The sequence below is a fragment of the Penicillium hispanicum genome, assembly GCF_028827665.1.
Source record: "Penicillium hispanicum strain IBT 35686 chromosome Unknown utg000009l_segment0_segment0, whole genome shotgun sequence".
NCBI classification, from domain to species: Eukaryota; Fungi; Ascomycota; class Eurotiomycetes; order Eurotiales; family Aspergillaceae; genus Penicillium; species Penicillium hispanicum.
Window position 1 is genome coordinate 58,555 of NW_026623201.1, and position 12,017 is coordinate 70,571.

General features: G+C 54.0%; 6 protein-coding genes across 6 annotated transcripts; 4 read left to right on the forward strand and 2 right to left on the reverse strand.

Moving 5' to 3' along the window:
• Window positions 1-678: 678 nt before the first annotated feature.
• On the reverse strand, window positions 679-3,378 carry N7459_010086 (MINDY family deubiquitinase; the record flags this gene model as incomplete). The annotated part of the gene is made up of 3 exons (XM_056949254.1): window positions 679-1,755; window positions 1,816-2,753; window positions 2,805-3,378. The coding sequence occupies 3 exons, from the start codon at window positions 3,376-3,378 to the stop codon at window positions 679-681; spliced, it is 2,589 nt and encodes an 862-aa protein (XP_056795187.1).
• Window positions 3,379-4,005: 627 nt separating this feature from the next.
• On the forward strand, window positions 4,006-5,750 carry trm6 (tRNA 1-methyladenosine methyltransferase subunit GCD10; the record flags this gene model as incomplete). Its single annotated transcript, XM_056949255.1, has 2 exons — window positions 4,006-4,091; window positions 4,157-5,750. 2 exons carry the CDS (start codon window positions 4,006-4,008, stop codon window positions 5,748-5,750), a joined length of 1,680 nt encoding a protein of 559 aa, XP_056795188.1.
• A 325-nt stretch (window positions 5,751-6,075) lies between these two features.
• N7459_010088 (actin-related protein 2/3 complex subunit 3) lies at window positions 6,076-6,976 on the reverse strand (the record flags this gene model as incomplete). Its single annotated transcript, XM_056949256.1, has 6 exons — window positions 6,076-6,123; window positions 6,179-6,257; window positions 6,326-6,438; window positions 6,505-6,779; window positions 6,857-6,902; window positions 6,971-6,976. 6 exons carry the CDS (start codon window positions 6,974-6,976, stop codon window positions 6,076-6,078), a joined length of 567 nt encoding a protein of 188 aa, XP_056795189.1.
• A 226-nt stretch (window positions 6,977-7,202) lies between these two features.
• N7459_010089 (replication factor C subunit 3) lies at window positions 7,203-8,636 on the forward strand (the record flags this gene model as incomplete). The annotated part of the gene is made up of 4 exons (XM_056949257.1): window positions 7,203-7,484; window positions 7,543-7,717; window positions 7,785-8,168; window positions 8,230-8,636. 4 exons carry the CDS (start codon window positions 7,203-7,205, stop codon window positions 8,634-8,636), a joined length of 1,248 nt encoding a protein of 415 aa, XP_056795190.1.
• Window positions 8,637-9,358: 722 nt separating this feature from the next.
• Window positions 9,359-10,798, forward strand: N7459_010090 (uncharacterized protein; the record flags this gene model as incomplete). The annotated part of the gene is made up of 1 exon (XM_056949258.1): window positions 9,359-10,798. The coding sequence occupies one exon, from the start codon at window positions 9,359-9,361 to the stop codon at window positions 10,796-10,798; it is 1,440 nt and encodes a 479-aa protein (XP_056795191.1).
• A 356-nt stretch (window positions 10,799-11,154) lies between these two features.
• Window positions 11,155-11,562, forward strand: N7459_010091 (Clr5 domain-containing protein; the record flags this gene model as incomplete). The annotated part of the gene is made up of 1 exon (XM_056949259.1): window positions 11,155-11,562. The coding sequence occupies one exon, from the start codon at window positions 11,155-11,157 to the stop codon at window positions 11,560-11,562; it is 408 nt and encodes a 135-aa protein (XP_056795192.1).
• Between the last annotated feature and the right edge of the window lie 455 nt (window positions 11,563-12,017).

Consider the following 12,017-nt stretch of genomic DNA (forward strand, 5'->3'; position numbering starts at 1 on the left):
CCATTTATGTGAAATTGACAGCATTCGCAGCCTGATTAACTGTTGCCCCACGAGTAAGGAGAGGTCGGATTTGAAGACGACTGTATGCGCGGCAGAGATTATCGAGCTGATTGCAGACAACGTTATGATTACGTCTGAAATATCCTAGTAGTACTGACTGCTGTTTTCCTGCACAATACTGGATAGCCCTGACACCAAATTTAACGTCAATGTGATATTTGAGCCGGAAACGAATTAATCGGTTCTGAAGACAGGGTCGAGCCACTGTGACTACCGATAGAGGATAGTACATTTCCATTCTTAATGAGCGGCGGACTCTATGCTGTCACTTTATTTCCATATTGATGGAATATATATGCTGGTGTCTGCTTCGTAGATGCGGACGTATCTTCTGTGCTGTCAGGTAAGCTCTTGGCTGCGAAACTGTGGAGAATGAGGACAATGGTTCGGAGAACCGGGGACTGTGCTTGATATATCTTAACATTGAGCTCGAAAATGCTGTAGACCATTGTTGAAGGTATGTTGCTTCGTTAAATTGATTCATTACATCATAGAAAGACCCTCTAGTTAACTAGTTAACTAGGTGGATGCATAAACATGAATGTACGTGTGACAAGAACACTTGGCAGTTGATTTGTCACACATGGAGCCTAATAGCCGCACGCTGCAATGGCAAATTTACATCAGGATGCAGTCTTTGTTGGAGTTTCGCCGATCTGAAAATCGATCGGTGTTGACCGGCCTGGCTGAATATCGATTCCGCGGATATCGATTTCCAGGATACTGATTGTATTGGTGGGTTGAAGCTTCTCCATAGTGGGACCGCCTGTCGGGAGGTGAATATCGCGGACCGCTTGCAGCTTGCTCATAAGGAGGCGGTGGTGCGTTAGGATCATCGGGATCAGGGTGCTGATGGGGCTGCGGGCTTGTTTGGGAAATGAGACCATTCGCGATGCTCGAGCTCCGAGTGGGAGCATTGCTCATGCGAGGGCTAGACCCAGGTGGAGAGCGAAGGGGTGTCGACGAGACACGGTTCGGCGCCTGTTGGTTACCCGATTGCTCACGATGTTCCTCCTCGTATTGAAGCGAGAGGGCGAAGGCATAGTCTGCATCACTTTGTTCTTGTGATGACAGACTGGTCCGCAGTGTCTCGCCTGCGGCGGGCGGTGCGTTGGCTGCAGTGCCGCTTGATACGCGAGGAGCGGCTGAGTCGGCGGAGCCCGACGAGCCGTGACCAACAGCTCGGAAGTCACCAGAGAAAAACTCAGAATTGAAGCCAGTCATGTCGACAAGAGACTCCCACACAATCTCAGCATATTTCGCGTATCCAGTGTCCGTGACCAGGCTATAGAGTTGCTGTGATCGAGGATGTTTATAGAGTGTAGAGAAATGATCATTGCGGAAGAAGATGGAAATTGAGCCAGGGGCTAGTTTCGTTGATAGTTGGGTCAAGCCAAAGGGGCTCAGCTGGGTTGCATTCTCCACATCCACGAATTCTTCAATGACTTGGATGTCTGCCATCTTCTGTTCCTCTTCTGGAGACAAAGAGCCCCCACGCATGATACAATCCTCGAGTTCTTGTTTGCGAAAAGGTAAGAGCTGAATATCTTCATGGTATTGAGCGACGCGTGTCATTGCAGTGTGAGCTTGGCTGGACCATGGAGCAAGCCACCCATGGATGAGAGGCACGCCAAATGTACTGTACAGCCGAAGATCGGCGGTCTGGAAAAATGTGCCCAGAGAATCCACCGTTTCCTAGGAAGGTGTCAGTTCCCATGACGTACAATTTGGCGGTGAAAAGCGATGGGTGCTTACCAATGTCAGGCGAGGGTTAACATTCATGCCGGTGTGCAACATTGTGAGAAATTGTGTGAGAGCCTCAATATCTGGAAACTCCTCATCTGGACTCAGACACGTGGTCAACTCCTCGAACAAAGCTTCGATTAACAAGCCCAAAGAGATTTGTTCCCGAGTTCGCAAGGCTTTGACAATTGGCGTTTCTTCCTTCGGGTCAGCGCGCAGGGCTAGAGCATTAATGAGTGCAAGTAACGGACAGGGCCCGTTTTCATTTTGGACCAGGATGGGAGACTTGAGTAGGTTGCCAGTCGGGTCAGTCCAATTGATATGCCGGATGGAATAGGTTTCGGCCCGTTGTTCCTTTTGCCTGGCTGCCCCGGCAGTCGATAGTTGAACGCCTGATGTCGGCTGAGGCAGATCTCGCGTGTCATCGTTCGACTGCAGTACCGAAGGTGACTCTGTCGGTGGCATAAAGCCATCAGATAGTGCCCACTCCGTTGTTGGACCTACCGCTTCCGACGAGTAGACGGACGACGCTGCTCTGTGGGACCCTGTTTCCACGCCTAGGGTATCTGGAGGTTCCAAGTCAATCAATTCGTGGGATGTTGCCGAGGTTCCGCTCGAAATCGCACTAGACATTGCGGAAGGAGTGTGTATTCCAGCATCTGAACCCAGCCTGCCATGGTTCTGAGAGGGTTGTAGACCAAATGGATCTTCATCCGGTTGATCTGAGGGCTGTATGATTACAGCCGGGGCATAAGGATTGTTGTGCTCCCCCTGCACATAGATCTCCTGGGGTGCTGAAATTTTGATTGAATGTTCTGATGCCCATGGGGATGGGTCGTGTTCCAGTGAGTGGTGAGTCTCGACATGCGGGTTCTCAGCGTAGGCCCATGAGGACTCGTGGTCAGGGTCCACCAACGAAAGTCGAGCTGTCATGGGAATGTATCCCTCCGCTGCGACATGTGAGCAACAGCTCTCAGATACCAAGGTATGCTCATGCTTACTTTGACTTAACAGGTCACTGTTTATGGTTGTATGCGAATGGCGGCCATTCCATTCAGTCGGGTCCGACGAATCTCGATTGGGCTGTGCAGGTCTCTGTTTCAAGAACGGGTTGTTGGATTGAAGCTGCACAGGCACGTCCCCGGTCGTCGCATTGTGAGAACCGGCAACAGGTTGCGAACCGTGCTCCGCCATACCATGTGAGCCTGGCACGAGAGCTGGTGGAATCCAGTCCCCTCGGTGATCTGTATCCGCTCGATCTGTCCCTTCGACGGTGTCTGGTCGGTGGTGCTCTGCTCGTCCTCCCAGGTGCTCGGCCCAGGTGTGTGGCGGATAGCTGGTCGTGGAGCCCACGGGGGACCTCTGAGCTTCTTCGAGCGGCATCAGGTCGAAGGCTGGGGAAGTGTTGAGGTCGGGGGAGTATACAGACTCCTGCGAGGGGATTCGGGTGGTGCGAGCGCAGCGCGGAGACGACGCCGCGGATTTGGCGGTGGGTGAGGGCGAATGAGACTCTGGACGAGCATTCCACTTGCTGATATTATCCAGGCGCGGCGGGGGCTGTTTTCGGAGCACCATTAAGAATGTCTGGGGTGGGTGTTGGGGAGTGTATATTTAGAACCCAGGGCGTAAGCAGTAGGAGTATACTTCCACCAGCTTGTTCTATACCCACTTGCTCTCCACATCCAGAGCTTTCAAGCGGGTTGTACGTGCCAGAGTAGCTCAATGCCACAGACTAAGCATTTAAGTAAAATTGAGAGCAGTGAGTTGGAAAGTGAGCCATGGAGTGAACGGCAATTCGGAGAGTACCTTGCGCCCAGCCAAGCCTCGGGAGGGCGAGAGAGACGGGGAGGAGAAGCTCGGCCTCTCGAGAGGCGGTGATGATATCAGACGCGATACGGACGTAATTACGCGCTGCAGTCTTGTATGGAAGACACCAGGCACCCGCATTTATGGTGGTATGGGTATTACCCAGGTATGGGTGGAGAGATCGCGGGCAGGTCCGTTCTACCGTCGCACCCACAATACCATACCGTTTGGACGATACAGGCGTCTTGATTCTGCGGACTAAAAGATGACCCGAGATCCGGGAGCTCCCCCATCACGATCGCTGATTGGTCGAGGCGCGCAAAAAGTTGCCCGGCCTCTTTGACATGACGAAAAGTAGGTGGAATCGCATCGATGCAGCGGCCAGGGCCTCGCACCATGCATTCCTTTATTCGCCCGGATCAATTTGTGGCACTCAAGCTACCATCAGACCAGACCCGGATCGTGAAGCTCGTCCCCGATACGTACGTCCCTACCTAGAACGAACAGAAAAGGCCATGCTCCAAGTACACTGACACTATCTCACCAGTGTGGTGCAATTGGGCAAATATGGCAGCTTTGCCGCAAACCAGGTCATCGGTCGCCCCTTCTACTTGACCTTTGAGATCCAGGATATTCCCGAGAGCGATGGCTATCAACTGCGCGTGGTCTCCGCCACCGAGTTACATGCCGAAACCCTCATCGAAGAGGCCGAAGCCGATGGCGAGGGCGATGAACCGGAGTCTGACGAAGGCACTCCGATGCGCACCAACCGTCAAACCGTCGACGACGCCTCAACACAACGGTTGACCCTACAGGAGATCGAGGAGCTGAAGAAGGAAGCCGGCGGCGCAGGCAAGGAGATTGTTGCAAAACTCTTGGAGTCGCACTCGGCGTTGGATCAGAAAACCGCATTCTCGCTGGCCAAGTACACTTTGCGCAAGCGCAAGAAGTACATCAAGCGATTCACTATCCTCCCGCTGGATGTCGGCTTCCTCGCCAACTATATGCTGGAACAAAAGGACGCATCAAAGACCATGGAATTGCGAGACGAGCATATTGGCTTGCTTGGGTGCCTGGGGAATGTGCATCACGGTGGTGAGTCGGCAGCGGATGCATTGCCTTCGGTCAAACCAAATGGACGTTATCTCGTGGTCGATGAAACTGGGGGGCTTGTCGTCGCTGCTATGGCCGAGCGCATGGGAATTCTGTATCCTCGTGACAATGAGGATGAAGAGGAGCAAGAGGCAGAGGAACAGCGTGAAGATCATCCTGCTGCGGGAGATAAGAGCATCGAGCCACAGGGATCTGGTTCGAATACTCGGCGTAAACCCCCTCGTCCAATGTCGGCCCGTGGGAATACGTTGACTGTTGTTCACGCCTCTTCACAACCAAACTTGTCGCTCTTGAAATACTTTGGTTACGACACTAACAGCCCTGACCCATCCCACCCTCTTCATACTCACCTCAAGACTCTATCCTGGCTGCAGCTCGTGGACCCTGGCCGTGACCCCATTTTGTCCAATGAGCCTCCCGTGATGGCCCAACAGGAGTTTGCGGAGCTCAAAACCAGCAGGCGCGCCGCGTATCTCTTCAAGCGCAATCGGTGGGAGAGAGTCCAGAAAGTGGTAAATGAAGCTCGCGAGGGCGGATTTGACGGTCTTATTGTTGCGACTCTGCTCGAACCCGCCACTGTCTTGAAAACGCTAGTCCCTCTTCTCTCCGGATCGGCCCCCGTGGCTGTGTATTCGCCAACCGTCGAGCCGCTCGTCGGGCTGATGGATCTCTATTCTACTGGCCGAAGGACAGCCTTCATCAATCGCAAGCGGGATTTGGATGCGCAAAAGCCCCTTGGGCAAGAATCGGCTGACTTTTCTTCACTACTGGAAGAATTTGAACTTGATCCCACCCAACTACTGCCACCCTCTTTGCAGACTTCACGCGTCCGTGCCTGGCAAGTGCTGCCAGGTCGAACCCACCCTCTCATGATGGAACGTGGCGGTGCAGAGGGATATCTCTTCCACGGCATCCGAGTCCTTCCTACCACGGAACATATTCAGGCGGCTGGTAACTTCCGCAAGAAGCGCAAGCTGGAGGCGACATCCACTCCCAATAGTGACCGAGATGTTGTAATGACATCTTAGCTATCCCCAATTACCCACACTGCATAGGACCGCTGGAGTCAACTGGGATAGCATCAAGAATGTGTACGAGTGTAATGGTTTTTGGAGTTCATCGGACCCTGCGACAGGCTTTCTTTCCTACCGTCAATTCAGCAGGGGAAATGTGACGAATGACAACTGAGGCAGTTGTATCCCTAGGCTGAATGAAGTGAACAAATGCCGCCCGAGATCCAGCTCTGGCAGCTACGGTATATGGCACACCACGCTCGACGAGACCGCCGCGTATTAAAAGCAAGGTCCATTCATGCGCTGAGTTTCATGAAACAATATACAACATTCCCTCCATCTACAAGCTCTTTCCCATGAATTTTCTCTTCGTGAAGCTGAGCCAAAACTGGGCAGATCATTAGTACTGGGTGTTTGTGGATCATCGATAGAATCAAGCGTACCTTGGATGGTCCGACCCCGCCGGGGTATAATCTAGCATGTAGTCGTACGGCGATTTCCTGGCGAACTTGGGAGATGTATCTAATTGGAAAATAGGCGTTAGCATTGAATTTCTCAGATTGTGGGTAGACGTTGACATTGAGACATACGCCCGCAGACTCTCCGCATCCTGGCGATCGCGTGGAGGCTCAAAGGCCTGGTTGAGTGGGAAGGACACATCACCGGGTATGGCGAAATTGTCGAGGGCGGCATTGATCAGGGCCTAGTCGCGCAGCGTGTCAGTGATTCTTGATCACTAAGATTGGGAATTAAGATTGGTAGAATCTACCTTCTCGGCTTCGCGGGCGGTCATTGTTGGCTTCACCTTCCCGAGACACTCGCTGATGAACAGCGTACCGTAGATGAGCATGCGGTCCGCCGGACCATTGATCTCAAAGTTGCGAAACAAAACATTTGCGCGGAATAGCGACAGGATCTCGTCGACGCAGTCGTAGGACTCGCTTTCGGGGGAGACGTCGATGTCCGGGGTAGAGGGAGGAAGTGCAGGCAGAGTGTATGCGGGACCGCGAGTACGAGTGCGGAGAGGCAGGATAGGAAAGTTTCCTGGTGATTCAAACAGTCAATTCCATCTCGTTGGAGTCGGTCGCATGCACTGGCAGCGGTTGGCGGGGCACGCATACCTATCACGGGGACGTCGCGGTCCTCTAGGAAAATGGAGTGGTATGCCTAATTGAAATACCAGTCAGTCCGAAAGACTCAAAGGGGGGTGGCAATTCATCATTGTTAGGACGTACGGGCATGGTGGATGGTCAGCAACGAGTTGTCCCCGGAGGAGGTTGCAAGGCGTGGAAGGTGCGGAGTGATTAGGCAGGGAGGATGTCATCGCCCGGTGGAGCTTGAAAGCCCCAGCTCCCCTTGATTTTCCGCCCCGAGCCTCTCTTTACGCGCGGAACGCGTCAAGCGCTACTTTTCGCGATCCCTTTCATTGAGTGCCTGGAGCCCTTCCTCACTCCCGCAATACTCACCATGTCAGACTACGAAGACGAAATGGAGGTGGACGCGACTTCCAAGGAGGTACAGTTCAGCTCCGACAACGCCAGTGGGAAGAAAAGGACAGCCGCCGATCTCCCCGTTGAAGCTCAGGACAATCTGCCGTGGTACGTAGCAGCAGCGCTTGGAAGCTTGATCTTCGAGAAGAGGAATGCTCACGATCAACACAGGGTCGAGAAATACCGTCCAGACAGCCTCGACGATGTCTCCGGCCATCAAGATATCCTAGCGACCATCAACCGATTTGTCGAAGCAAATGTATTTCTAGCTGGTGCACACTTCAAAGCTCGAGCTCAGATTCTAATCAATTCTGCAGCGTCTGCCACATCTCCTTCTCTATGGACCCCCTGGAACCGGCAAGACCTCCACAGTGCTCGCACTTGCGCGGCAAATATACGGTAGCAAGAACATGAGGCAGATGGTGCTGGAGCTGAATGCCAGTGACGATCGTGGCATCGATGTCGTCCGAGAACAGATCAAGACGTTTGCCAGTGCGTTGGTATTCTTCTGTGGGTGAATAAGTGATGGGGAATATAAACTGACGTGGCAATGTTGTAGGCACAAAACAGATCTTCTCTATGGCTCCCCAGGCTGCGGGTAATTCGTCTCTCGCTGGGTTCAAGTTGATCGTTCTCGACGAAGCAGACGCCATGACATCGACCGCTCAGATGGCTTTGCGTCGCATCATGGAGCGCTACACTGCCAACACACGGTTCTGCATCATCGCCAACTACACACACAAGCTTTCTCCGGCTCTCCTCTCGCGGTGCACGCGGTTCCGATTCAGTCCACTCAAAGAAGCCGACATCCGGACTCTCGTGGACAAAGTCATTGAGAAGGAGCAGGTCCGAATTCAGCCCGAGGCGGTGGATAGTCTAGTGACCCTGAGCAAGGGTGATATGCGGCGGGCCCTGAACGTTCTTCAAGCTTGCCATGCGAGCAGTAGGATCCTCTTGATGTGTTTCCTTGCCACAATTTGCACCTCGCTGACACGATCGACTAGGCATTCCTCTGCCCATGCGCGATGCGCCCAATGCGCCCCGCCCAGAACCTGAGACGATTACCAACGCGACTATTTACGACTGCATTGCGGCGCCGCACCCGGCCGATATCCAAGAAATCATGACCACCATTCTCTCTACTAGCGATGTCACCTCTTGCCTAAACACTGTCAACACACTCAAGGCCACCAAGGGTTTGGCCCTAGCGGATATCCTCTCGGCCCTGGCCGATCAACTGCAGCAGCTGGAGGTGCCCGCACAAACCCGCATCACTTGGCTGGAAGGCCTGGCCGAGATCGAATGGCGACTGTCGGGAGGTGGGTCTGAGATGATACAGACGGGAGGAATGGTGGGCGTGGTGCGCGACGGGTGTGAACTTATGGGGGACAAGGGCGTTGCATTGACATGAGCGGACGAGAGCGGGTGCGGAAGCAAAGGGAGGAAATGGACAAAAAGAGAACCAAGAAACCAACATTGAGAATCCTGGATACGCGCCAATGACCGCAATCATGACTGCCGATTCACCAGAAAAGACATGCCGATGAGATACACAGCAATGCCCGCCTGGAGCAGCCTTGACTGCCCGTTGGTGATTTAGTACTGTTTCGTGCTCGACCATCACCCCGGTGGAGTCTTGCGTAGTAGAATTCCATCCACCATTATCCATTGGTGTCAGGTTAACCAGCTTGGCCAGATTTAGTACGATTTCGGAGCTGATCAGCGCGAGGGGAAAGTCGGGGACTCCGGGGACCGGGGGTTCTGCATACGCCGAGGGTGTAGAACGCGGGCAATCGTCTCCAGAGTGCCAGACACGCTCGGCGGCATCATTCGTCGTCAATCTCCCCCTCCCCGTAACCCAATTGCTTTCGGCTGCAGTAGCCTCTGCGGTGTCCAGGTCGCTTCGTTATCGGCCCTCTCCGTCTCCAATGACAGTTAGACTTTGGCACTTCCGCGGCATTCGCCCAACCATGACACCCCAGTTACGAGCCGACATCTCCGCGGATCAGTAGCGACAGAGACGGAAGCTCAGAGGAGAAAAGATCTCCCTGATAAGTAGCGGCGCTCGTGCCCTGCGTTTCGGAGAGCTTCGTTCTCGTTTGCTTCGGATCTTCCATCCGAACTCGCCTCGCCATGCGCTATTCCCTCCAGTGTAGCCTGCTTCTGGTCTCTCTCTCGGTGCCGGTGGTGAGCGCAGAGCGTGTGCTGGGTGCCTACATCTACTCGCGCCATGGAGACCGCACAGCCAAGGTGTTTGGCAGCACTCAGTTGACCGATCTGGGCTATCACGAGGTCTTTGAATCAGGGACCTTCTACCATGACCGGTACATCGCCTCAGGCTCGGAGAAACGGATCGAGGGCATCAGCGAGTACGTCGTCAATTCCAAGCAGATCAGCGCCAGTGCCCCTTCCGATGCAGTCCTGCAGAACTCGGCCACGGGCTTCCTGCAGGGTGTTTATCCCCCGGTGGGCAGTCATGCCTCGCAGACCCTGGGCAATGGTACCACCGTTGAGTCGCCATTGAACGGCTACCAGCTGATCCAACTGTCCATCACCTCCGAAAACTCGGACAGCGAGGATTCGACCTGGCTGCAGGGCTCCAGTGACTGCCAGAAGGCAGGTATCAGCAGCAACGACTACTACGCCTCGGATCCTTACAACGAGATGCTCAAGTCAACCCAGAGTTTCTACCAGTCTCTATCTCCCATGCTGAACCGTACCTTCAACGCGTCCTCCATGTCGTTCAAGAACGCGTACACCATTTTCGACTACCTGAACGTGGGCCGCATTCACAACTCGTCGGCGGAATTCCCCAACGAGTCGCAGCTGACCGACGAAGTCTACCAGCAGCTGCTATCCCTAGCCAGCATCCATGAGTACAACCTAGCGTACAATTCAAGCGACCCGGTACGCGCCATCGATGGCGCCGTTCTGGTGGGCCAGATTCTGTCAGCCCTCAACGACACCATCACCTCGGAGGGCAAGTCCAAACTGACCGTTGGTTTCGGCTCATATGGTACCTTCTTCTCATTCTTCGCGCTGATGCAGCTTCCCGCTGCATCCGTCGATTTCACTGGCGTCCCGGACTATGCCTCCACCATGGTCCTCGAGCTGGTGACAAATGCCACAGACAGCGATTTCCCGAGCTCCGACGAGATTAGCGTGCGCTTCCTCTGGCACAATGGCACCGTGACCGGCTCAGACGAGCCTACGACTTATCCTCTATTTAGCCAGTCGAACACTCTTCTCCCCTGGTCTGAATTTGCCTCGGAGATGAAAAAAATCGCCGTTCTCGATACCAACGAGTGGTGCCAGGTATGCGGCAACACAGATGGCAAGTGCGCTTCCACCTCCAGCAGCAGTTCGGGTTCGGCCTCTGCCAGTGCAGCCTCATCCGGTGGTGGCATGTCGCGGGGCATAGCCGGGGTGATAGGCGCTATGGTCACGCTGGCTGTAATCCTCGGTTTGGAAGCTCTGTTCTTCCTGGTCGGTGGATTCCGCATCATAAAGCGACGCAAGACAGTCACCGATACGAGCACACCGGCTGCTATAAACGATGAAAAAAGTTCGTAAAGAAGAAAAACCTCTGGTCGATATCGAGGATCTTCGGCGGACTGTGTATTGGGTACAATGTCGACCCAGCTGATCTCATGGTCTGAAACTTGCTATAGGTTAAATTGGGGACGTATGACGAGATAACGTGTAGACAAGACGTATAGTAATCTCCGATTCCACATCCCGAGTTGCTTATCCATTCAGCCCAGTAAGCAGGAATGTAGTCTGATCGATTGGTATCGTCGGAAATGAACCCTAGTCGAAATGGAAGAGACGCCGAGCGCCAGCGACCATCCCGCAGATTCACCGCCCTGGCGTCTTTCCCCCTCGACCAGCCGCGGCCGCTCTTCCCCCCGTCCCCTTAACCACCTGTCATGCCGCGCCAACAGATCAACCTCGAGCCTTACCGGGACGAGATCATCACGCTTTTCCAACATGGGATCAGCAGTGACTCGATCAGCCGCACCCTGGAGAGCCGATATAACATCCAAGTCAAAGAGAGAACGATCCAGAGCCGGCTACGCAAGTGGGGTATTCGCAAACGACACCGCACCACTACTGCTGATGCCACGCTGCATGCTCGGATCAAGGTGCTCTTCGTGCAAAATAAGCTGACCGACAAGGCAATGCTGAAGTTGCTGTGGCAAGACGGCTATGACATCTCCGAACGCACGCTCCGCCGGCTGCGGTTCCAGCTTGGGCTCCATGCGAAGGCTTCTTTGGAGCACGAGCAGATCCCTGTCCAGGTCGTTGCATTGGCTCCAGCAGGATCGATGTCTTGATCCTGGTCTGTTGCTTTCTATGCGTCTGCTGACGATTCCCTTGTGTATAACCGGCTCGTCGTTGTCTCTTCTGACGACACCTTCACCCCATGCGCCACCATTACAACTTGACTGGAGTCCCTCTTCCCTATGCGACAAACTGCACACTCGCCCAACCTGGGGTACTAGTAGTCAATTATTGGCTGCTGGCTCGACTCACCCTCCCAGAGCATGCTCTCACCTCCAAACGCTTCGTTTGACCAACCTCCGAGGAATTTATGTGCAGTGATACTGGCCAGTCTCAAAAATTACTACCCAATTTTTTTCAACTGTTCCAAGGACACTACATTGCTGGCAGCCGACAGCCGAAACTTTCACGGCACTATGATAGCTCCGCTTACCTATCTGTCCTGGCAACACCGTGTCTGAACATCGGCTCAAGCTTCTCCCCTTGCGACCTTCTACCGTGCGCGACT